Consider the following 23,627-nt stretch of genomic DNA (forward strand, 5'->3'; position numbering starts at 1 on the left):
TGGCTATTTGGAGTCTTTTACGGTTCCACCTGAATTTTAGGACTTTTTTTTCCCTATTTCTGTGAGGAAAAAAAAAATGCTCACTAGGATTTTAATAGGGATTGCATTGAGTCTATAGATTATTTTGGGTAGCATGAACATTTTAACAGTGTTCTTTCTTCCACTTCATGATCATGGGATGCCTTTCCACTTATTTGTGTCTGCCTGATTTTTGTGTGTGTTTCATAGTTTTCAGTGTGTAAGTATTTCATCTCCTTGATTCCTGATTAAGGTTATTCCTAAATGTTTTATTTTTTTTGATACTATTAAAAATGGGATTGTTTTAAAACAGACATATGGACCAATGGAACGGAACAGAGAGCCCAGAAATATACCCACACATACACAGACAACTGATGTCAACAGTGGTGCCAAGAATACACCATGGAGAAAGGAGAGTCTCTTCAATAAATGGTGTTAAGGAAAACTGGATATCCACAAAAAGGAGGGAAACTGGACCTTTATCTTACACCAAACATAAAAATGAACTCAAAATGGATAAAACTGTAAATGTAAGACTGAAATGGTAAAACTTCACAAAGAAAACGGGAAAGCATCTTCACACTGGTCTTAACAGTCACTTCTTGGAAAGACACCAACGGAACAGGCAACGGAAGCAAACCTAGTTAAGTGGGACTACAGCAAACTAAAAGCTTCTGCATAAAGAAGGAAACAATCAACAAAATGAAAAGGCAACCTATGGAATGTAAGAAAATATTTCCGAACCATGTACCTTATAATGAGTTAATCATCAAATATACAGGGAACAACTCCTTCAACTTAATAGCAAAAAATCCAAATAACTTGAATTAAAAAATTTAGTCAAAGAAATGAATAGACATTTCATCAGAGATTACAAATGGCCAAGAGGTATATGAAAAAATACTCAACATCACTCTTCACCTGGGAAATGCAAATCAAAACCAAAATGAGAGATCACTTCACACCAGACACAGGATGGCTATCATTAATACAAAGATAACAAGTATTAATGAAGATGTGTAGAAAAAGGAACACTTGTGTATAGTTACTATGAACAGAAACTGGAACAGCCACTATGGAAATATTATGGAGTTTCCTCAAAAACATAAAAAATAGGGGTGCCTGGGTGGCACAGTCAGTTAAGCATCCAACTCGGGTTTTGGATGAGATCGTGATCTCAGGATTGTGAGACTGAGCCCTGTGTCAGGATTCTCTTTCCCCTCCCCTCTGTCCCTCCACCTACTACGCGCTCTCTCTCTCTAAAATAAATAAATCTTTAAATAAAAAAAACTACCATTGACCCAGCAAACTTACTTCTGAATGTATATCCAAAGAAACTGAAATCACGATCTCAAAGAGGTTATCTGCACTCCCAAGCTCACGGAAGCATTATTCACTAAGCCAAGATAGGGGTCAAACCTACAGATGAAGAAACAGATGAAGAAAAGGAAGTATCTACACACAAAGGAATATTATTAAACCTTAAAAAAGAATAGTATATTAAGTACTCAGCTTACATCAGTTCCATTAACCTTCTATTGGCCATTACGTAAATACATAAAAGTGGGGCTAGGAATTTTACAGAGTGTAGAGAAAAAGGACTTTGATCCTTCCTGTATTGTTAGGATTTTGAAAAATGGTGTTCACATATTACTAGTGTTAATAAAAAAAAAAAATCTGTCAGCAAACAAGTAAATAAATAATTCAGGAAAAGTAACTTAAAAAAATAAAATAAAAAATAAAGTTAGGGGCGCCTGGATGGCTCAGTGGATTAAAGCCTCTGCCTTCGGCTCAGGTCATGATCCCAGGGTCCTGGGATTGAGCCCCACATTGGGCTCTCTGCTCAGTGGGGAGCCTGTTTCCCCCTCTCTCTCTGCCTGCCTCTCTGCCTACTTGTGATCTCTGTCTGTCAAATAAGTAAACAAAATCTTTAAAAAAAAAAAAAAGTTTAAATCACTACAATTTAAATTTTCTAGTAGTCACATTTAAAAAGCTAGAAAGAGGGGCGCCTGGGTGGCTCAGTGGGTTAAGCCGCTGCCTTCGGCTCAGGTCATGATCTCAGGGTCCTGGGATCGAGTCCCGCATCGGGCTCTCTGCTCAGCAGGGAGCCTGCTTCCTCCTCTCTCTCTGCCTGCCTCTCTGCCTACTTGTAATCTCTCTCTGTCAAATAAATAAATAAAATCTTAAAAAAAAAAAAAAGCTAGAAAGAAAAGATGCAATTTAATAATGTATTTATAACTGAATATATCCAAAATATTATCTTTTAATATGTAATCCATATAAAACATTGATGAAAAATATTATATTACTTTTTTCTTACTACTTTTCCTAAAGTCTGATATGTGTTTTATATTTATCTCAATTTGGACTAGTCATATTTCTAATGTTCAGTAGCCGTATGTGTCCAGAGGATACTGTACTTGGTAACAGCATAGCTGCAGACCCTTAACAGAGTATTGTATCAAAACATCAGACACAGAGACTCACGCACGTTTGCATACTCATTATATTGAAGTAAAACCTTCATTAACCAAAATGAGTAAAGAATGAAAAATTAAAACTGACTGCTTTTGATTGAATTATGTTTAGGGTAGGGTTTTTTCCCTAATATATATCATAGGTATGTATATCTGTATATTTCTATTATATATATAATATACATATTTAATATATATATCAATCCTAAGGAAGTCCTTTTCTTGATATTTAGCATAAATATAAATATATTAATATACATAAATATGTGTATATTAAATATACATATTTACAAATGAAGAAAAAAATTCTATTGGCCAAAGCAAAGTGACTTGGCCAAATTCAAAGTCAAGCAACACAGAAGTATACTCTACCCACTGAGAAGCCATGGAATGAGAATGAGTACACAGAGGTGAAGACTTGAGAACAATGATCAAATCTGCTACAGGTTGCATGACTTTTTCTATCTGTGCCTCTATGTAGACTGGTGGGGAGGAGTAAAAGGAAAATATGTCATAAGTGTTTGGTCTTAAGTGGTTTAGATACTTCAAAAATCAAACTCTAATTTAATTAGAAGTAGAACAACACATTTAACAAATAATAACCCAAGTTCATTTTGTACATTTCCCCTTCTCTGCAACAAAGTATAGTAAAAGTTTTCATTTCATTTGTACATGTAATTCCAAATTTCATATTTAAGCTCCTGGAGAAAGCACCATTTCAAAATATCACCTGTAATTAATGCAAGTCCTAAATTTGGGGGGTGAATTCATCAGACTGTATAGTATTAAAAAGATTCAGCATTGCTCATTTTTTATTTCTTTAAAAAACTATTATAATTTATAGATTTAGGAAGTTTGCAAACATATCAAAATATGAAAATATACAATACCTTATCATGTTACAAGAGCAATTAGTAACAAGTGACAGGGCAGGTCCAACGAAAAAATGGGAAACAGAAAATAACCTGGACATTCCGAGCCTTCCCAAATATATCCTTTTTCTCCCTTGGTGACTTACCCACTTGGAGTGGCACTCTTTCCCTCAGACAGCTAGGAGCTTTCTGCTTCCCTTTTAAAATGTGCTATTTCTAAAACAAAAGGCGAAATTCATATACACTCAAGTAAACATGACTAATAACTTGGGAATATTGCTCTTACAGGGTTATTTGTACCTTTCACCTTAAACTTCAAGATAAAATGGAATTCTTAGTACTAGCTAGCAGGTATCATTGGCAGATCCACTGAGCTCACCCTATAGGAACTGGTAATTTTCTTTCAGAAACTAACAACAAGAGAATTGAGCTCCAGCCAGCCTTGACCAGTTTGGGCTCAACCACTAAGCCAACACTTGTGCAGATGGGCCATAAAGTGTCCGAGAGTTACCTCTGCCTCATCATGTTAAGATCTCTGCTCCAGAAGGAAGACAAGTTTCCTAACACAACACACAATGCATGTATAGACATATTTTCTAAGTATGTATGTGTGACCTTCTACCCGCCTCTGCTTGCAATGATAAAGGTCTGCCTTTGAATATTCATCTCAAATCCTAAATAAAAAGAGCTCCCTTACCCCTCCTCAAGGATCACAGCTTTGGAAGTTATTCCTAATGTTCTGTTGCAAAGAAAGATTACTTTGTGTGATAGCTCCACCTGGTGTAGCCTCTATCTGTAAGGCACCAAGGAGCAAACTCACATTAGTTCACATACACAGGCAGCGACTTCACCAGTGCCCTTGAGATCTCACGTTAAATACAGTCACATTCGGCCTAGGATACGGTCAGCACAAAAGACATGAAAACCTATAGCGTAAACCTACTAATCACAGTTAACAGTAAGATTTTAACTTTATATTCATTTCTTTTCAGCAGGAATATTTTCAACAATAAAACTACCTCCAAACTGGAAATTGTGTATCTCTTCTCAGTAATGGTATGTCCTAATGTTTTATCAGCAAAAGTCACTTAAGGAAAAAAGACAAAATGTGAGATAAGACCAAAGCTAGAAAGATTCTGCAATAAACTGAGAAGGGGCTATATACCAAAAGAGGGGTTTAAAAAAATGGCTGTGCTTTTTATGCAAAGGAGGAGGCTGGGAAGCTAGCACAGTAAGAGGATCCAAAGCTCACCTCATCTCATAAATAAAACTAGATTAATAGTCACAGCTGCGTAAATAATCCAGAAAACTACCTGAAGACTGGTAAAAAGCTAGCTTTGTTATTCATAATTCATATTTTCTTAAAAACTCTACTTTCAGTAACTAAATAATGCAAACTGCTTCCCTAAGAATAGGGAATAGCTTCCCTGGCTGTCTTTCTGCACAGATCTTATTTTGAAGCACTATACAAGGATAAAAATGTATGTGAGGGAAATCACATGAAGCCCAGTTTGCATACAGTCCGAAGTTCTTAAACTCCCTCCATCTTAATTTAAACAACTCCAAGCTCACTCAAGCAAATCATTTTCTGAAATCCAACCACTGGAATTATGCTGAAAATAGAGATTCTTGCTAATACACTTTCATCAAAATGTTACATTTCTATCTTCATAGTTACAACATTAAAAAAAAATGAACTGTATAAACTAAAACCTGCTTCTGAGTTAGTTGTTAATGACAATCTAGCACACAATCAACACAATTAAGAATCGCAAAAGGCTAAGATATGCTTGTATACTGTAGCAAACATCACAGACTATCAAAAAGCCTTTCAGAACTCTTCATGCCTTTCTCTCTTAAAGACCCTAGGGGGGGAAAAAAAAAGACTTTATTTCAAATAGCTGCAGTTAGGGATGGCCATCAACACAGTTCCGGGCAGGGAGGAATGTCCTTTACAAATATGAAGGTAAGGACTTCGAAGGACAAAGTCCCTTTACCTCTTTCTCCTTTATTCCTGCCTGAATGTGGATGGAAGATCCAAAGATGTTAAAGTCCCCTTAACCAAAAGACAATAAATATGAACACAAAGGTCTACACACAGACTACACGGGGAGGTAAAAGGAATCAGGATCCCTGAGTCAACAAATTTGGTCTAAACTGCTCACCACTGGATTTCTTATTGCATCAGATACATAAAAGCTATCAGATTAAGCTCTTAGAGTAGGGTTTTCTATTTGTGCAGCTGAATGTACTTGCAGGGGAGACAAATAGAAAATTCTCACATAAAAATCAAATTAAGAGGTATGAAGAAAATCCTTACCAAGTCCTCAACCTAAAAAAAACCTCAATGATAAGCTTGTATTTCTCTTTTCTTTACCTAAAGAAGACAACTAACACAAAACCATACCTCCCCCCACCACCGCCCCACCAAAAAATGCATGTGGGGTGGTGTATTTGACAGCAGAGGAAATTCCAGATTCTAATGCCGAATTAAGTGAGAGAAGACTGGGGCAGAGAGAAGGGTATGGGTGTAATACCAGACAATGAGGGTCCAATAGGCTTTACCTAACATCTCCTACACGTCAATTTCAACTGTCAGTGCCAAAAGTAAAGTTCATTTATTGGGCAGAGGAAACTCCAATTCAGTGTTTAAGTCTGAGCCTTCAAACTTGGGAAGCTTTTCTCCAGGTCATCAGCAAGAGTTTTATCAACTTCATGTAGAATTTTGAGAAAGTCTTCTATCTGTGAGTCAAACGAAAGAGCCAAATAAATACAAGTAGAAGAAAATGTGGTTTTAAAATACCAGCTGTTGACTATAAAAATGTTCTACCTATGGTCTCTAAAGAGTCCAGAGGAAAAGAAATGTGACAGATCCCCAGATGACAATAATACGGATTCCCAGGTAGTCCCCTGAAACATCAAAGTGACTAGCCCTTACCATTTAGTTTTATCTTGAACTACGATTTATACTCCCACTGCTTCCCCTTTAGCGTCCATTACTGAGTTTTATTACCCTACTCCTTGTTGACATGGCTTCTCATTCCCACATTCCATACTTCATTTTCATACTTCAAAAGTTTCTATTTTAAAACTGTCTCTAATGGTAGCAAATGTAATGGAATTTGATGAACGACAAAAACCTACTGTATTCTTACCCAAGAATCTTATCTTTGCTTAATGTATATGCGATTTACTTTATAACAGTAAGAGGTCCAATAAATTCAATGTTGACTCCTTTCTCTTAAATTAGAATCACTCACTACTCAGGCTACTCCCATGAATTACCCCGCAGTCATCTATCTGAGGAAGGCACTAAGTCATGTGAATTGTACGCATGATCTTTCTTGACAATGGCCTCAGAGAGCAAGCACTTACATAAAAACAATACAGTAATCCTCTAATACTCAGCCACCTATACATTTACTCATACTTACCACTGGACTATAAAAAGGAAAAAGGTTTTGAAATGCACAGGAACACTTCTCTTTGCTTAACTGGCCCTCCTTTAGTCCCTGAGCCACAGTCTCCTAAAACAAGCAAAGATTTAATGTTAAAAAAGGAAAATTTCTGAAGCTTTATCTGAATAATAAATACAAATCAGTATATGCAACTCCCTACTGATCCTACGGGCATTTCAAATGTCTCAAGCTGAGCCCAACATCATTCCTCATTATGTAACCCAAACACTGTTCCACTGTACTCCTTATTTTAGGAAAAGCCACTGCCACCCACCCACCCACCCGGCTACACAAAGCAATAATCTAAGATACAGCCGAGATTTTTCCTCCTCCTCTGCTGCTGCTGACCCCTCCTCCTAAGAGTTTAATTCTACTCTATTAAATCTCTCTCATCCCACCTCTTCTTTCCACCAACCCTTCTGCTGTTTGGGGTCTTATTATTTTTCAGATCACTCTTGAAGATTACCACCCATGAGAGCCTGTTGGTTGGTCTGCAGGCCTCCAGCCTCAACTTTAATCCTCTCTCGCACTGCTTTTGGAGTAATCTTGCTAAACAGATCATCTCACTTGATCCTTAAAACAAAAACCTTCAGTAGCTCCTCAGTCCTCAAGATTAAATCCATATTCCATTAGTATGGCACATAAGAATTTCACCTATCCCTGGTTTATTCTCAGTCTACCTTCTTTCTATATTCCTGTCACTTAAAAATAAACATCACTCCAAAACCAAAAAGCATTAACAAAGGTCACTGCAAAAAATGTGAAAAATACTTGCAATGAATATGCAAAAGATATTATTATTGCCTGAAGAGTTCATGTAAATAATCAAAATAGATAAATTTATAAACTAGGAAACACAGATAATATACAACTATATGGGGGGGTACCCGGATGGCTCAGTGGATTAAGTGACTATCTTCAGCCAGGTCATGATCCCAGGGTCCTAGGATTGAGCCCTATGTTGGGCTTCCTGCTCAGCAGGGAGTCTGCTTCTCTCTCTCACTCTGCCCTTCCACCCACCCCTCAACCCCGGCTCAAGCTCTCTCTCTCTCAAATAAATAAATAAAATCTAAAATAAAAAATATATATATATATATGGGAAGATGTTCAACCTCACTAATAAAAAATACAAATCGGGGCGCCTGGGTGGCTCAGTGGGTTAAAGCCTCTGCCTTCGGCTCAGGTCATGATCCCAGGGTCCTGGGATCGAGCCCCACATCGGGCTCTCTGCTCAGCGGGGAGCCTGCTTCCTCCTCTCTCTCTCTGTCTGCCTCTCTGCCTACTTGTGATCTCTGTCAAATAAATAAATAAAATCTTTAAAAAAAAAATACAAATCAAAATACGGCACAATTTCTCACCTGCTGAACTTTACATGATATAAAAATTGTAATACCTAATAGTAAGAATCTTGTAAAGCCAACATTTTCACATAAATACATTTGGGCAATATGCAGCTATTAAGCCTCAGCCATCTTCACTTGTACAATACCAAGCCCAGGAATCTAACTTCCAAAAATACACACTCAAGTAATAACCTCTCTCTAGAAAAAGCAGAACAGTTGACCAAAAAACCAAATTAACAGAATAAGAGAAACTTCTTTCAGGAAATATTCTTCTTTAAAAAATGCAATGAATGTGCATATATTCTTCAAAGTTATATTGAAATTTTTTTCTAAAATATATGGATAGAAAGCACGCTCAAAAAGGAAGAATATGCTAACAATCCTGAGCAAACTCAGGAAGAACAGCCCTTAAAACAAGTCTCAATAAGTTATGAAAACCATTTTTTTTTTCTTTTTTGACAAATTGGGTATTAAACAAACTGACTTTCAATGAAAGGTCTTTCAGTAAATTTAGACTCTGGAAAAGGGCTTATAACATAATGCTTAGTGAAAAGAGCAGCCTATAAAATTCTTTATACTGGATTTTAAGTATGTGAAAAACATATATACAAACATACCAAACCATATCAGTTGCCACATTAGGATTATAAAGTTAGAGTGGTAACTTTTTTCTTTCTCTATTTCCCCAAATTTATGTAATATTCGAGCAAGAAAGCATAGGCAGGGGGAGCAGACAGAGAGAGAAGAGGAAGCAGACTCCTGCTGAGCAGGGATCCTGATGCGGGGCTCCATCCCAGGACCTGGAGATCATGACCTGAGCCGAAGGCAGACACTTAACCGACTGAGCCACCCAGTTGCCCCATTATACTACTTTCATGTTAAAAAAATTATACAGTGATAGTAAAGTTTAGAGCATTAAGCAATCCAGACTTTCTTTTGCTGAAGAAACCATCAATACTTCTTTCTTACCTTTGTTAAAACCTGAAAAATATTAGAAAGAAATTCACATGAAATATCCTTTAAGATTTTCAAGTGGAAATCATCTTGGGTTAAATCAGACTTTTTTGTTTCTTCAGTGTTAGAATCTACTGAGTTCTCTGGTTTCTTCTGACAATGTTCCATGTTTTGTAAGACACGAATCAGGCTGTCAATTAGAGGAAGATCTAGTGTACAAACAGATCAAGAAGTACAGAATTAGGGAGACAAACCATAAGAGACTCTTAATCTCACAAAACAAACTGAGGGCTGCCGGCGGGAGGGAGGCGGTAGGTAGAGGGGGGTGGGATTATGGACATTGGGGAGGGTATGTGCTATGGTGAGTGCTGTGAAGTGTGTAAACCTGGTGTTCACAAACCTGTACCCCTGGGGCTAATAATACATTATACGTTAATTTAAAAAAATAAAAAATTTAAACAGAAAAAAAAAAGAAGCACAGAATTAACCAGTTAAATTTGGTCTTTCCTCCTTTTGCTGACTGATTGATTCATTCAACAGTACTGAACAACTTATTGGTGGCTAGACAGTTTACTTTAGGTACCAGAGATGATGGCAAACAAGACCTGAGGCTTCAGCCTTCAAGAGGCTCCCATTTTCATACTCTCAAATAAGCTAATGAATAGAACAGATCATCTGAGCTTTGGCTGAGTTCTACCTATGAAGGAAATTAAAGGGGAATATAATAAAGCCGCTGGTAGGGGAAGCTCTCTGAGGTGCGAACTACAGGAGAGGCATCAATGCCAAGAGCCCAGGAAAATGTTTTAGGCAGAGAGAAGTTAAATGCAAAAATCCCAAAAAGGAAATGGCCTGAGGAACAAAAAAGGCCACTGTGGCTCAAGCCAAGGGAAGCAAGGGGGAAGGAGGGCACAAGACAAGTTTAGACAGCCGAGCAAGAGTCCTATCATGCAGTGCCCTGGAAGCCACAGTGAGAAAAGGATTTGAATTTTAAACTTTTTATCATCGACATCTTAAAGCTTTTAAATTGTGTATTTCTTTAAGTTAAAGTTAAATTTCAAAAACAGTATGATTTCTTAAAAGACTGAATAATCATTTTAATTAGCCTCTAATAAAAACTGAACATAAAAAGTAAAACTAAAGCTCAACCTCAAAACATATGTTATAGCATGAACATGGTGAAGGGTATCTCACTTTGATCCAACCACTGATTCTAACCCAACCATTTGGGCATCACAATTACAAATCCAGGAAACAAAATTTTCTGTAGCACTGAACTCAGTATATTGATTTTAAACAATCTAACTTCACTTCCAGATTTACGTCATTTATAGTACATGAAAGTGCCATTTTTTTATAATTAAAAAAATCAAAAAACTAGGGAAATTTTGTCCCTTATTTCTCAACTCAATGTCACCTCCTCAAAGCACCCATCCTGTGGGGTTGCTTTACTACAGTCCCCTAGCATTTATTCCTACTCTCTTGTGTTGTCACTAACTCTTGACTCTAACTCTCAGTTCTCTACTCCCTGATGTCCTTGTACGTCACATCAATCTACACTATACCATTCTTCTTTCTCACCCCGAGCCTGAACTCTGCAAAGCCCTTATTCAAAGCTTAGGGCAGGATGACCGGTGACAGCTATTTAGTGGCTTCGAGTTCAAAGAGCGTCTTTTCACTCTCTCCCCAATCATAAAAATCATACATAAAGTTTCAGGGAGTTGAGAAGTGGGGGAGATAAAATACACCTCGTCCCATAACATCAAGAAAGATATGTTCCTAATATTGCAAATAAAAACTCATGATTTTCACCAGAAAGCATATATATGTAAGGAGATAAGAAAGACCATCCACCACGGGGGAGGAGGGGAGAATATAAGCAACAAAAAACAAATGCCAGCTTAGATCAAATTAGGAGACAGCAGAAACCTCAAAGACAAGGTAAGCAGAAATCGTGTCAAAGTAGTGTCAATCAAGCAGAAGGTGCAGAAGGAAGTGATGAAAGGTTGCCCAAGGCTGCACGTCTGAGGAACAGCCAGGAAAGTCCATTTTTTTAAGGTACAGCACATACTCTGAGGTGCAAATCCAGAACCCCGTTTGCAAGAGCAGGAATGGAATGTGCAAGATAGCAGCCGGAGCTCCCCTGGGGGTTCTACCTCTGGGGGTTCTAAGAAAAAGAGGAAGAGGGGGTAAATGAGTAATCCCAGAGACAAGCCATATTTACAGGAAGCAAATGGCAAGGGGAAAGTTAAGACTTAACCAAAGCCATCTGTCACCTGGTAAAAAGAGCAGGAAAACTCACAGACCCAACTCCTATTAGCCTAGATGACAGCTTTAGCTGCTTTCCTATGTCAACTCCCTACAAATGGCTAGTCCAGGAAAAACAAGTCATTCAAAGATGAGTCAGCAAAAGGAAACCAATATAGGAGCAACACAAAGACACTTTAAAGAAAAAAGAAAAGGGACAAGAAAAAAAAAGATGAAGAATACCAAAAGAGGCTGTCATGGAAGCTTACACATATTAAGATAATATTTAGCTTTAAGTTTTAAAACAACATGTAATCAAGCACCAAGCAGACATAGAAGAGCTCAGACTAAGAAATGAACAAAAGGAGAGGAAACCTCAGCTGGCAGAACTCAAGAAGAGGTTAACAGAAAAATTCAAGCCACCACTGAAATGAAGGCAAAGCTGGCAGGGGAGCACAAAGGAAGGAAGACAACTGCTCAAAACACAGAAAGGCACAAGGATGTCAGAAAGACAGAGGGGCAAAACAAAGGGAATGAGAATAAAGAGGGCTTTGTTTTGTTTTTTTGGTGAAGAATATTAAAATTATGAAAGACTAGAAAAGAGATCCTACACAAAATTACTGCTCTCAAAGAAAAAACTTAAAAAGATATTTTAAAATATAATTCAGGAATGCCATCCCTGAGACTTGAATTTGAAAGTACCAGAAAAAACTGATAAGGAATTGTTAACAGTGAGATACATTTTCTGTTATTAGATTTTAATGATTTTTAATTTTTTTAATTTTAATTTTTTTAAAATATTTTATTTTTTTGACAGAGATCACAAGTAGGCAAAGAGGCAGGCAGAGAGGAAGCAGGCTCCCCGCTAAGCAGAGAGCCCGATGTGGGGCTCAATCCCAGGACCCTGGTATCATGACCTGAGCTGAAGGCAGAGGCTTTAACCCAGTGAGCCACCCAGGCGCCCCGAGAGTTTAATGATTTTTTAAAGACTGGAGAGTAGTTATAATTCTATTTTTGGAGCAGTCATAATTATAAAGGTAACCATTAGACCAAAAATATTCACCTTCCTAAATGTTAGATCTACATACTCAAACCATATATTGGTTTATTTAAATGTAAATATACAAAATGGTGCTCCTAAACACTTTTTTTTTTGTTTTCAGTTTTTTTTATTAAAAACTTAATAAAATAAGAATAGATTAATTTCTCCTTAAATGGTAAAATGTAAATAGTAGTATCATGACTAATGGTTAAACACTAAAATCATTTCCAGTAAAGTCAGGAAAAAGGTAAGGATGTTTTTCTACTACCAGAGGCACAAGGCTACCTACTAAGTAAGAGAAAAAATCAGAGGCAGAAAAATGATATTTAACTTAAGAAAAGACAAAAAGATGTCTAACTTAAATCCAAAGCAGTATCAGAGAAAACCCACAATTATCACAGAAACAACTATTAAAAGTATTAAGAGAACTCAGTAAGGTTACTATGGGATGCAAAATTAATATACAGAAATCAATAACCTTCATATATTCCAACAACAATAATTAATGGAAAAAAAGATGTCAAACACATTAGCAACCCAAAAGATATAATAACTAGGAATAGGCCAAATAGAGATATGCAAGGTCTTTATGAAGAAAATTATAAAATGGTACTAAGAACATAAAATAAGACTTGAACAAATGGAAAAACATGTTCTTAAACACTATAAATTTAACATGATCATAATAAAAATATCAGGAAGATTTTTGTTTTCATAACCTGTTAATCAAATTCAGTGTTAAATAAAAATAATAGTCAAAAACATTCTGAAAAATTAGGATGAAAGGGGACTATCCTTACTCAACATTAAAACATTTAAAAACTATGGCTATGATACATGAGTAGAGCAATAAAAGGGAATAAAATATATAGGGAAACTCAGGACATAGGAAACTAGAACATAATAAACTTCAAATCAGTATAGATAAACTGGTTTATTCACAAACTGATGCTAATAAGACAACTAAGTAGCCATCTGGAAAAAAGGCTGAAACCATACTTCACATGTCACACCTGAATAAATTCTAGATGGATTCTATATTTAATTTTAGTCATTTAAAAAAAAAATCTGTGAAAGACATAGAATAAATTCTAGATAGATTCTATATTTAACTGTAGTCATTTAAAAAAAATCATTCTGTGAAAGACATTGTTTATATAGGAAAATATTCAAGTTATACTTCTAAATGAGAAAAGTTGCCTAAAAAGCAGGACTTAAAGATATATATGCATATGAGTATACAGTAATGATCTCCGGATAGTGGGTTTACAAGTGCTATGGGTCCTTTTATAAACTTTGCAATTTTTTTGTATTAAGCAATTTTTTGTATTTTATTCCCCTCATTATTTTTATAATCAGGGGAATAAAAGCACTAAGAAAGAAACCAACCAACCAACCAACCACATGAACAATAATCATAAGCCTGGGCTTTAAAATCTGACAGAGTAAGAACAGAACTTACTTTAGTGAACTAAAATGGTACTTGCCTTCTTCTATCTTTAGATACTCTTGTTCAGCCCGTGATGCGTAGATAGCAGACAACACTGAATAAACAGAAGCTAGCACTGTTTTCTGTTCTTGAAGTATGATGGGTGGATCATCAGACTGGCAAAATTCATGGCAGACCAGGTCAAAAAGTAAATTCCAAGTGTCTTTTCCAGTATCAGGACACTGTACTTAATAAAAACGATAAAGCAAATAGTATTCTAACAAGAGCAAACAATTCAAAGAGTAACTCCAGTGGTTCCCCATAAAACACCTTACCAATTGCTTGAATTCCATCGTCCACTGTGGTAAGCAGTTGTAAAATATGCATGTAAACATCGAGCCCTTCTGGATTTTCAGAACTACATACAAAAAGCAAAAGCACTAAATCAACAACTCTATGGGACACAATCATTCACTGATTCAACAAATACCACTCTGTACTAGTCACTGCCCCAGGTGCTGAGGATTAATCAGGGAACAGCAAAGTTTCAGTGCTCACCGCAGCTTACATTTCCATGGCGGGGTGTGGGGGGGTATGGGGAACAGTCAAAACACAAGGAAATATTTTGGAATATAATCAACACACAAGAATGAGAAGTAAAGTTTTTTTGGCCCTATCCTACAAAAGCAACAATGCAGAAACCTTCTAGGTGATACTTCCTCATTCTGGCATACTGGAATAATCAGGATGAAAAACAACTAAAACATTTATATGATGAATGAAAAGCCCACTGCTGCAAGCACCAACAGTAACGACATTCTCAAAACTCCACAACTCCCCTAGCTCCCTTGCTGAGAATACTAAAACGATGTTAAGCATAATTTTTGTGATCAACAGCTTGGATTCCTGGAAATTCACAATCTTAATTCCTCAAAATGTTAAGTAAAAAACAGTGAACGATAAAAAAGATAGTTCAGCAAATACTTCATAAACTACTATTTTCAGGCACTATGTTAGCAGCTGGGAAAACAGATGTATAAAACACTGTTTCTATCTTCATAAAGTTTATAATCTAAAGTAAAGAAGAGAGGGGTGCCGGTGACTCAGTGGGTTAAGCCTCTGCTTTTGGGGGCGCCTGGGTGGCTCGGTGGGTTGGGCCTTCGGCTCGGGTCATGATCTCAGGGTCCTGGATCGAGTCCCGCATCGGGCTCTCTGCTCTGCGGTGAGCCTGCTTCCTCCTCTCCCTCTCTCTGCCTGCCTGTCTGCCTGCTTGTGATCTCTGTCTGTCAAATAAATAAATAAAATCTTAAAAAAAAAAAAAAAAAGCCTCTGCTTTTGGTTCAGGTCATGATCTCAGGGTCCTGCGATCAAGTCCCAAATGATCAAGTCCCAAATCGGGCTCTCTGCTCGGCAGGGAGCCTGCTTCCTCCCCTCCCCCCTGCTTGCCTCTCTGCCTACTTGTGATCTCTCTCTGTCAAATAAATAAATACAATCTTTAAAAAAAAAAAAAGAGAGAGAGAGCTTCTTTCAAAAAAAAAAAAATAAAGAAGAGAATTAATGGGCAATTATGATAAAGTGATATGAATATAATACTAAGAGAAGTCCAAGGTGCTAGAAGACCACAGAGCAAGCAGACTTAATTAAGTCTAGAGAGTAAGGAAGGGTATCCTAAGACAAATGACGTTTAGGCATAGAGCTGCAGTAGAAGTGTCTGAGGTAAACGAGACATGATATGCAAAGGCGTGGAGGCAAAAGCGCTCCATTTCATTGATGAAAGAAATTTCACATGATTAAAACACATAACACGGTAAGGATGAAGAACACTAGATCCTTGTGAGCCATGCTTTAAAAAGAAAATCTGGACCTCATCCTAAGGAAGGCCATGTCTGTGCTCGCTTCGGCAGCACATATACTAAAAATAGGAAGGCCATGTCTGAAGCATGAAAAGTGAAATGATGAGCATGTGCTTTGGAAAGATGGCTCTACAGTCTGGGCTTGGAAGGAGCAGCCCTGATGTAGGGAACTCAGGTGAGAATATGCTGCAGGTGTCTAGGTGAGAGACAGTGGCAGGGTGATGGCACGGAGAGGATCCTATAAAAGTCAGGAACAAGTTTTGGGAGGTTGACTGGCCAGGAAAAAGAACAGGATAGGGAAAAAAAGTCAGTAATGACTTCCACATCCTCTAAATGGATCAAGATTGCATCATTCACTGAGAATGAGAACAGTGAAAAAGGTTTTGAGGAAATATCGTTAAGTTTAATCCTGACTTGGATAAAGGACATAAAATTCACAGACTTTCCTATGCATTATTAAGCACAAACAATAAACAACTGACCATTAAGGAGTTCAATTCACAAGTTAATTTTCTAGTGACTAGCAAGAAAGTTTCAATGATCTACATATAACACCTAGTAATCACTCTTGGCAAGACATCAGAGCCCAAAACTCAGTCACTATCCAAGACTGACATACATACATAAAACAAGAAAACAAATGATGTCTGACAATAACTAAAAAAGCTTAATGTCTGATGGAAAACAAAACCTAAGAAAATTTTTTCTCTTTGACTTAAATTACACAAAATTGCAGAAAATTTTAAGACTGTAACCATAATTAACGCTGGAAAACAGCCTATAGCCAAGTAGTGTTATAATAGGTACTTTATAACCATTAGGATTTTTTAAAACAGCAGACACACTGTCATCACAAATGTTAGTAGTAAATCCAACCTGACAAAGACTAACGGGATGTTATCCACCCTGCTGAAAAGAAACTAAAACTTACATCGAAGGGTATTTCTAGCAATTGGATTTTCCCCGACCATTTTGCACAAAAGCACTCACTTACCGTACTTGTTTCGCAGCTTCAAGTACACATGGCACAATCTTAAACACTGGCTGCTCTTCAGAATCTTCCTGGGGAAGGTCCAAAGGCTGAACAGCCCCATTTCTAATCCATTCTAACATTAGCTTCTCATCCAAATCAAAAAGCTTGTCTACAACCTCCCCGACTTTGACCAGCAAGTCAACTGCAGACAATAAAATCGATATTGAAATGAGAAACAAAATTTTAAGAGCAGTAAATTTAGTCAAAATTCCTAAAGCTATTCCAAGAAAACCAAATCTTGCCAAAGCATTACTTATTCAGAGGGCAATTTATTCACCTCCTTTGTTTAAATGTGCTTGTCTTCCTTCATTTTTAAATGAGGACTTGTCAGTATCCTGGCAGCTTAAGAAGCAATTTTAAGTCTTGAATCGAAGTACTTTCTCACCTTAGCCTTAACACTTCTTTTATGCAACCTCCAGAAACAGTTACATGGTTTCCTAACAATTAAATATAATCAAAAATTGTTCCTAGATTACACGGTGACTTACCATTTGTTGAACTTGACATAATGAAACAAATGCTATCATAAATAGCTGGATATTCCCGGATTCTTTCAACCCAGATACTGGCCACTTCTGTCTGGGAAAGACAAGTAAGCAACAACCTACAAGATAAACATGAGCGTAGTATCTATGTTTGAAAAACAGTAAAGGAAATTCAAGAATGAAGAATTAACTCTATTGTCCTAGATTCCTGTATGAGTGACTATACAGAGTCCATAGAAAGAAAGCATACCGGCTTGTTTCCAGAAGAGTAGGAGGGTCTGAATCATACAAACAGTGCAGTAACACCGGTCTATAAAAACAAAAGTAGTTAACTCAATATGTATCTCTTCTCTTGTTTCAAATATCTAGGTAATTTAATTCTTTCAACTTCTCATTTCGAATTAAAGTATATATATAAGAAAGCTTATAGATATAAATTTATACTTAATGACTAATTATCAAGCAAACACATATTTACAAAAAACAGAACAGTACTCTATCTCCATAGCCTTTGTGTGTCCCTTCCAAATCACAATTCTTTTTCCCACCTAGAAATGACTACTACCTGGAATTTTCCAGCAATTATTTCTTTGCTTTACTCCATATTTTTATTATTCAATATATTTTGGCTTTGAATTTTATGTGAAAAAATTATACTGTATGTGCTCTTTGTAGTCTTAGTTCTTTTGCTCAACACCATGTCTTTAAGATCTACCCATGTTTTCCCATAGTGATCATTCTTTGATTCATTGCGACAGACATTCCATCATATGAATATAAGACAATTTATTTTTCCAGCCTGCTGTTGATGGATCTGTGGGTTGATTCTAACTGGATCCATAACAAGCAATGCTCCTCTAATACATTTTGGCTGATATACATATGCACAGTTTATCTTACCATATACATATGAGTGGAACAGTTTGATCACAGCATCTGCACTGCCTATCTTCCAGTATAACAAAATAATGCCCAATTTCTCTAAAGTGGCTAAACAAATTTATATCCCATCACTGATGTAAACTGTTCCATATTTATCTTAACATGACTCATTAGATTTTTGATAGGGACCACTAGAGGCCAAATATAATCCTGGATCATTCACTCCAGGAATTACTGAGGAGTAAAGACCTTAAACTAGGATCTTAAAGTCACTCCACACATAGAAGAGATAATTACCTCTATTTTAAAGACCCAGGGACTTAAATCCTATAATAAACCCCCACAACCCTAGCTGATAATAACCACCCAGAACACTTTTCATCATCTATTGCGGGCACAAATTTCTTTGAAATTCTGATTAACAGCCATGAATTCTCTCTGCCTAGAGAAAATGAATACGTTCACAAAATTTAGCATATTAATTCCAAGGTGTTCTCAGCTCTCTTACAGTAACTACTTGTGTTTCCACCATTAAAAAACCCTCTGCCTAAAATGTTCCAAGTGAAAAGATGAAAGCCTCTGAATCATGGAGGCAACCTTCTATCTTCTAGTCTATCGATAAGCCCTATCCCCAGATGTTAAGTCAATAATTCTCAGGGTAACCCTGGTCACTAAGTCTAGTTTTTCCAGGCTCTAGTTCTCTAAGCCCTTGGATTCCCTGACCTTAATTATTTGGGAAACTCGTCAGGGGCCCCACCGCCAAGCTTTGCCCCTCTGGGTCTCATCTTGTTGGGCTTACCACCTACTGACTGTTTGTCCTTTTGCTACCAATAAAGAAACAGGCCTAAATCTTCAATCATGCCCATAAAAACCATGAAAGCCCCTAGCTACCATTAATAAGCAATGAAGTTCCCGGAGACTATTCATCAGGAGAAAGGGAGTACTGCATTTTGTAAAATGTTCCTCTATCTCCTATGTATTAGGATTTCCTTAGGGATATAAAATATTAATTTATTTTGTAAAAACATAATTCTTATGTGGTAAAACTTACCCAAGATTTTTATCACTGCTGATGGACACACATATCTCCTGGAAACAGGCCATATTACCTAGTATTCCCACACAGATTTCCTGCCAAATCAAATGTCACAGGTCATAGGTCACAGTGTCTTGAAGATAAAAGACAAATACAAAAATAACAACTTGAAAAAAACTTTCACTGGGTCAGTATGGGGGAAGAAGAGAAGAAAGTATGGAAGAAGAAATCTTATGGATGAACTCAGTCTTACATGGTTAAATGGTTAGTAGGATTCAGACACGCACATAAGAAGAAAGACAGCTGGGTAAGTGGAAAAGTATCAGCAAAGGCAGGAAGGGAATAATGCACACGGCTAATGCACTGAACTCTGAAGAGAGCAGCCTGGCTATTGCACAAAATTGGGAAAATAGCCCAAGATAAACACTGTGGGTAAAAAGGATCAGGACTAAGGGACCTGAATGCCATGTTGAAAAGATTATATTTAATCTAGGAGGCTATGTGCATCTATAAAGATCTTTACACTGCAACGTTATCTTAGAAAGATTTTTGTCAGCAGCAAAATGCATAGTGCATGATAGTAGAAATGTTAAAGGAAGTTAATAACCTCAGTAGTAACAGCTGATGTTTACTTAGCATGTACTAGGGCCAGGCACTGCTCCAAGCACTTTCCATAAATTATTATTCATGTAATAATTTATGAGGCAGGGGCGCCTGGGTGGCTCAGTGGGTTAAAGCCTCTGCCTTTGGCCCAGGTCATGATCCCAGGGTCCTGGGATCAAGCCCCACATCGGGCTCTCTGCTCAGCAAGGAGCCTGCTTCCCCCTCTCGCTCTGCCTGCCTCTCTGCCTACTTGTGATCTCTGTCTGTCAAATAAATAAATAAAATCTTTTTTAAAAATAAATAAATAATTTATGAGGCAGGTACTGTTATCATCCCCATATTTCAGATGAGGGGAAACTAAAGCACAGAGCAGTTAAGCAACCTTCCAGGATCTCCGATGAGGCAAGAGCAGAGCTCCAGAGCCTGACACTGAACACTATGCCACACGGCATCTCAGGAGTCAAGGTACATGGAGATGAGGGTGCTGACAGCAGGCATGCGAAGGGAGGAAGCTGAGGAAGACTCAAGGTGAAAGCAAAAGAATGTGATTGCAGGCAACAGGAGTTCTCACTCCTAGGTTTCAAGTTTCTTCATTTTTCAGTCAGTTATTGGTCCCACTGACAGGAAAATGGGAAAAGAAAGTGTAAGAAAGGACACAGTGAGCTCAGGCAGGCAGTTAGTTTCCAAACTTGCTGAAATGTAAGAATCACCTGGACAGAGTACGTGTTAAAAATACACATTTCTGGGGCGCCTGGGTGGCTCGGTGGCTCAGTGGGTTAAGCCTCTGCCTTTGGCTCAGGTCATGATCTCAGGATACTGGTACTGCATTGGGCTCTCTGCTCGACGGGGAGCCTGCTTCCCTCTCTCTCTCTCTCTCTGCCTGCCTGTCTGCCTACTTGTGATCTCTGTCAACTAAAATCTTAAAAAAAAAAAAAAAAAAACACATTCCTGAGTGCCATCTCGGAGCTACTGAATCAGAATCTCCAGGTGAGGGCCTGGGAGGCTACTGTTTACCAAACACAGCACGTCATTTTTATGACCACGTAAGTGTGTTCATCACGGAGTCAGGACATATGAGATTCTGGACTGGAAAATTCAGCAAGCAAGTACAGAATGTCTAGGTAAAGTTGAAGACATGGCACCAGAAATCAGAAGGAAGGGCACAGCTTTGATCCCACAGGCCTGTATAGACTCGCAACTTAAAGGTGTAAAGAGTGGATGAGCTCACTAAGGAAATGAATTTAAAGAGGACAAGGGATCTGGGTCTACAACTTAGAAGGAGTCCACACTCTGTAGGAAGAAAGATTAAAGCCAATGAAAGTGACAGAGAAGTGACTGAAGAGGTCGGAGACCAAGGGAGGGAGGTGGCACCAAAGCTACAGAAAGGGAGTGTCAATAAAATGAGGGTTGTCAAATGCCGGGAATGGATTAAAGAACAGAAGCAACAGAGAGACACATCCATTTCCTTACAAATTAAAGGGAGAGTGACTGAACTCTCGGTCAAAGACGTTTCTCATTTTGGCTGCTAGCCAGAATCAGCTGAGAAAACTTTTTAAAATTCATGTGGAGCCTCACACTTAGAGATTCTGTTTCAGCTGATCTGGTAGAGCCCAACTCGGGATTTTTAAAAGGTCCCAAGGGTAAAACTTCTCAAAATGTGTGCCCTCACATCACCAGGGAACTTGTTAGAAACCCTAAATCCTACCACAAAAGCATTGGATCAGAAACTCGGGGGTGGGCCTGGGACGTGCCAAAATTTGAGTCCGTGTTCCCTTCTAACATGCGGCCACGGCAGAGGATCATAGCTACAGACAGGCTGTGTTTCACAGGCATATATAATGATATGACTAATTCCTGAAAGGTGCCATTGCTGACATAAGCTTATTTTCTTTAAGTGTTAATCATGAGTCAATGTATTTAAGTTAGAAAAATAAGGAAAAAGTCGTACGCAACTGCCAAATTTCTCTATCAACACAATGACCCCAGGAAAAAGCAGTTCGTCAATTCATCAGGTCCCAGTTCAGGTAAAACACTGTCCCAAATGAAATTTGAATTCAGCATTCAATATGTAAAAATACACTACAGAATTCTCCACTTCATATTTCAAAGAAAGAGAGGTAATACACTACAGTGGCCATACGGAAGTCAGGCCAGCTAGGCTCAAATCCCAGATTCATTCTTTCCCAGTTGTATGACCCTGGACACATTAACCAGAGACTTAGCTCACTTATTTAGAAAGTGAAGATAAATTCCTATCTCATGGAGTAGTAAAATCAAATACTCAGTAAACAGCAGTTGCTCTTAAGTATAATTAATATTTACGAATCACCCACGATACGCATAGCACATCCCAAACTAACACAGAAACACAATCCACCACACACAGCATAGATAAAGACGAAATGAGAAGCACAGATAATTCTTCTCGGGAGTTTACGATCAGCAATGGCCACTAAGAGTTTACGTATCTGGGAAGGCTTAGAAGAAGAGTAGCACCTTAGATAACAGATGTGACTTCTGAAAGGGATGGAGGGCATACGAAAGGAGGCATGGCAATGGTGATGATCACAGTAAGCTACTGAGACAAGGAGTGGACAGGCCTTGCTAAATCAGAAGCACCATCTGCATGATAGATTTTATGCTGGAAAGTTGAATTAGATTCAGATTATGGGAAGTCCTGAGTGTCAGGCTGAGTTTAGAATGAAGGTTTTGTTTTGTTTTAAAGATTTTATTTATTTATTTGACAGACAGAGATTGCAAGTAGGAGGAAAAGCAGGCGGAGAGAGGGGATGAAGCAGGATCCCTGCTGGGCAGAGAGCCTGATGCGGAGCTCGATCCCAGGATCCCACGATCATGACCTGAGCCGAAGGCAGAGGTTTAACCCACTGAAGCACCCAGGTGCCCCAAGAATGAAGGTTTTTAAGCAATGGAGGATTCTATGAATAAAAAAGAGCAATCAACAGAAATAGGAAGTCCAGGCAATGTTCCCTGTTCTGCCACATACTAGGAACATAACTTTGGTTATGCCTGTTTCCACAGCGGTTAAACGTAAGTACTGATCTCCCTGGTCCAACTCACTCTAATAATTTTAAACAGCACATTATCAAGTGCCAGTCAATGTTCAATAAAAATCTGCAGATTGATTTGTGGCCAGCAAGAAAATGAAAGTGAGAAAAATGAAAGACTATCAAGTACTATCTGCTGTTACTGCTTCAAAGAGGAAGCTTTAAAAGTGTACATACTTACTCTTAATCGAGGACATTTGGATTTGGCCAATACTCCCATAAATATGTCAGGAGCATTAAATTCTTGGAGAAATAGAGCCACATCCTGAAAATAAAAAATGATTATTATTTTGGATGCAGAACAGTCCTCTTTAAACCCCCCAGTTCAGACAACCATTAAAAAAAATTATTCTAGGGGCACCTGGGTGGCTCAGTGGGTTAAAGCCTCTGCCTTTGGCTCAGGTCATGGTCCTAGGGTCCTGGGATCAAGCCCCACATCGGACTCTCTGCTCAGTGGGGAGCCTGCTTCCCTCCCAACCCCCAGCCTGCCTCTCTGCCTACCTGTGATCTCTGTCAAAAAATAAACAAAATCTTTAAAAAAAAATTTTTTTTCTATATATAACTTCTTTCAGGCTCAAGAAAAAAAAGCCATAGGTTAGAATTGTATCATTACACAAAAATAATGTTAGAGAGTCTTTGTGCTATCTGGTCCCAAGACAAAGGAACAAATCCATAAACAAATGTAAACTAATTGTGATATTTCAGGAATATCTTCTTTTTTCTGCCTTGAATACTTTTACCTCAATGATCTTTCTAGCCACCAGGAATGTTAACTCATTCAAACACATCTGCTACTTGTCTGGTAGCCTCTCAGACACTGGGGTGGGGAA

General features: G+C 37.9%; 1 protein-coding gene across 1 annotated transcript in view; it reads right to left on the reverse strand.

Annotated features, from left to right (window-relative positions):
* Positions 1-3,292: 3,292 nt before the first annotated feature.
* The window catches only part of SAAL1 (serum amyloid A like 1), a 28,551-nt gene continuing 8,216 nt past the window's right edge, over positions 3,293-23,627 (reverse strand). Inside the window, exons 3-12 of the mRNA XM_044258921.1 lie at positions 22,979-23,062; positions 19,145-19,224; positions 17,462-17,521; positions 17,215-17,330; positions 16,688-16,868; positions 14,176-14,258; positions 13,899-14,087; positions 9,141-9,334; positions 6,805-6,897; positions 3,293-6,112 (exon numbers count right to left, since the gene is read on the reverse strand). Of these exons, the coding sequence (XP_044114856.1) occupies positions 6,020-6,112; positions 6,805-6,897; positions 9,141-9,334; positions 13,899-14,087; positions 14,176-14,258; positions 16,688-16,868; positions 17,215-17,330; positions 17,462-17,521; positions 19,145-19,224; positions 22,979-23,062 (1,173 nt within the window). The 3' untranslated portion in view covers positions 3,293-6,019. The remainder of the gene's footprint in view (positions 6,113-6,804; positions 6,898-9,140; positions 9,335-13,898; positions 14,088-14,175; positions 14,259-16,687; positions 16,869-17,214; positions 17,331-17,461; positions 17,522-19,144; positions 19,225-22,978; positions 23,063-23,627) is intronic.

This window comes from Neovison vison, chromosome 7 (genome assembly GCF_020171115.1).
Source record: "Neovison vison isolate M4711 chromosome 7, ASM_NN_V1, whole genome shotgun sequence".
NCBI lineage: Eukaryota > Metazoa > Chordata > Mammalia > Carnivora > Mustelidae > Neogale > Neogale vison.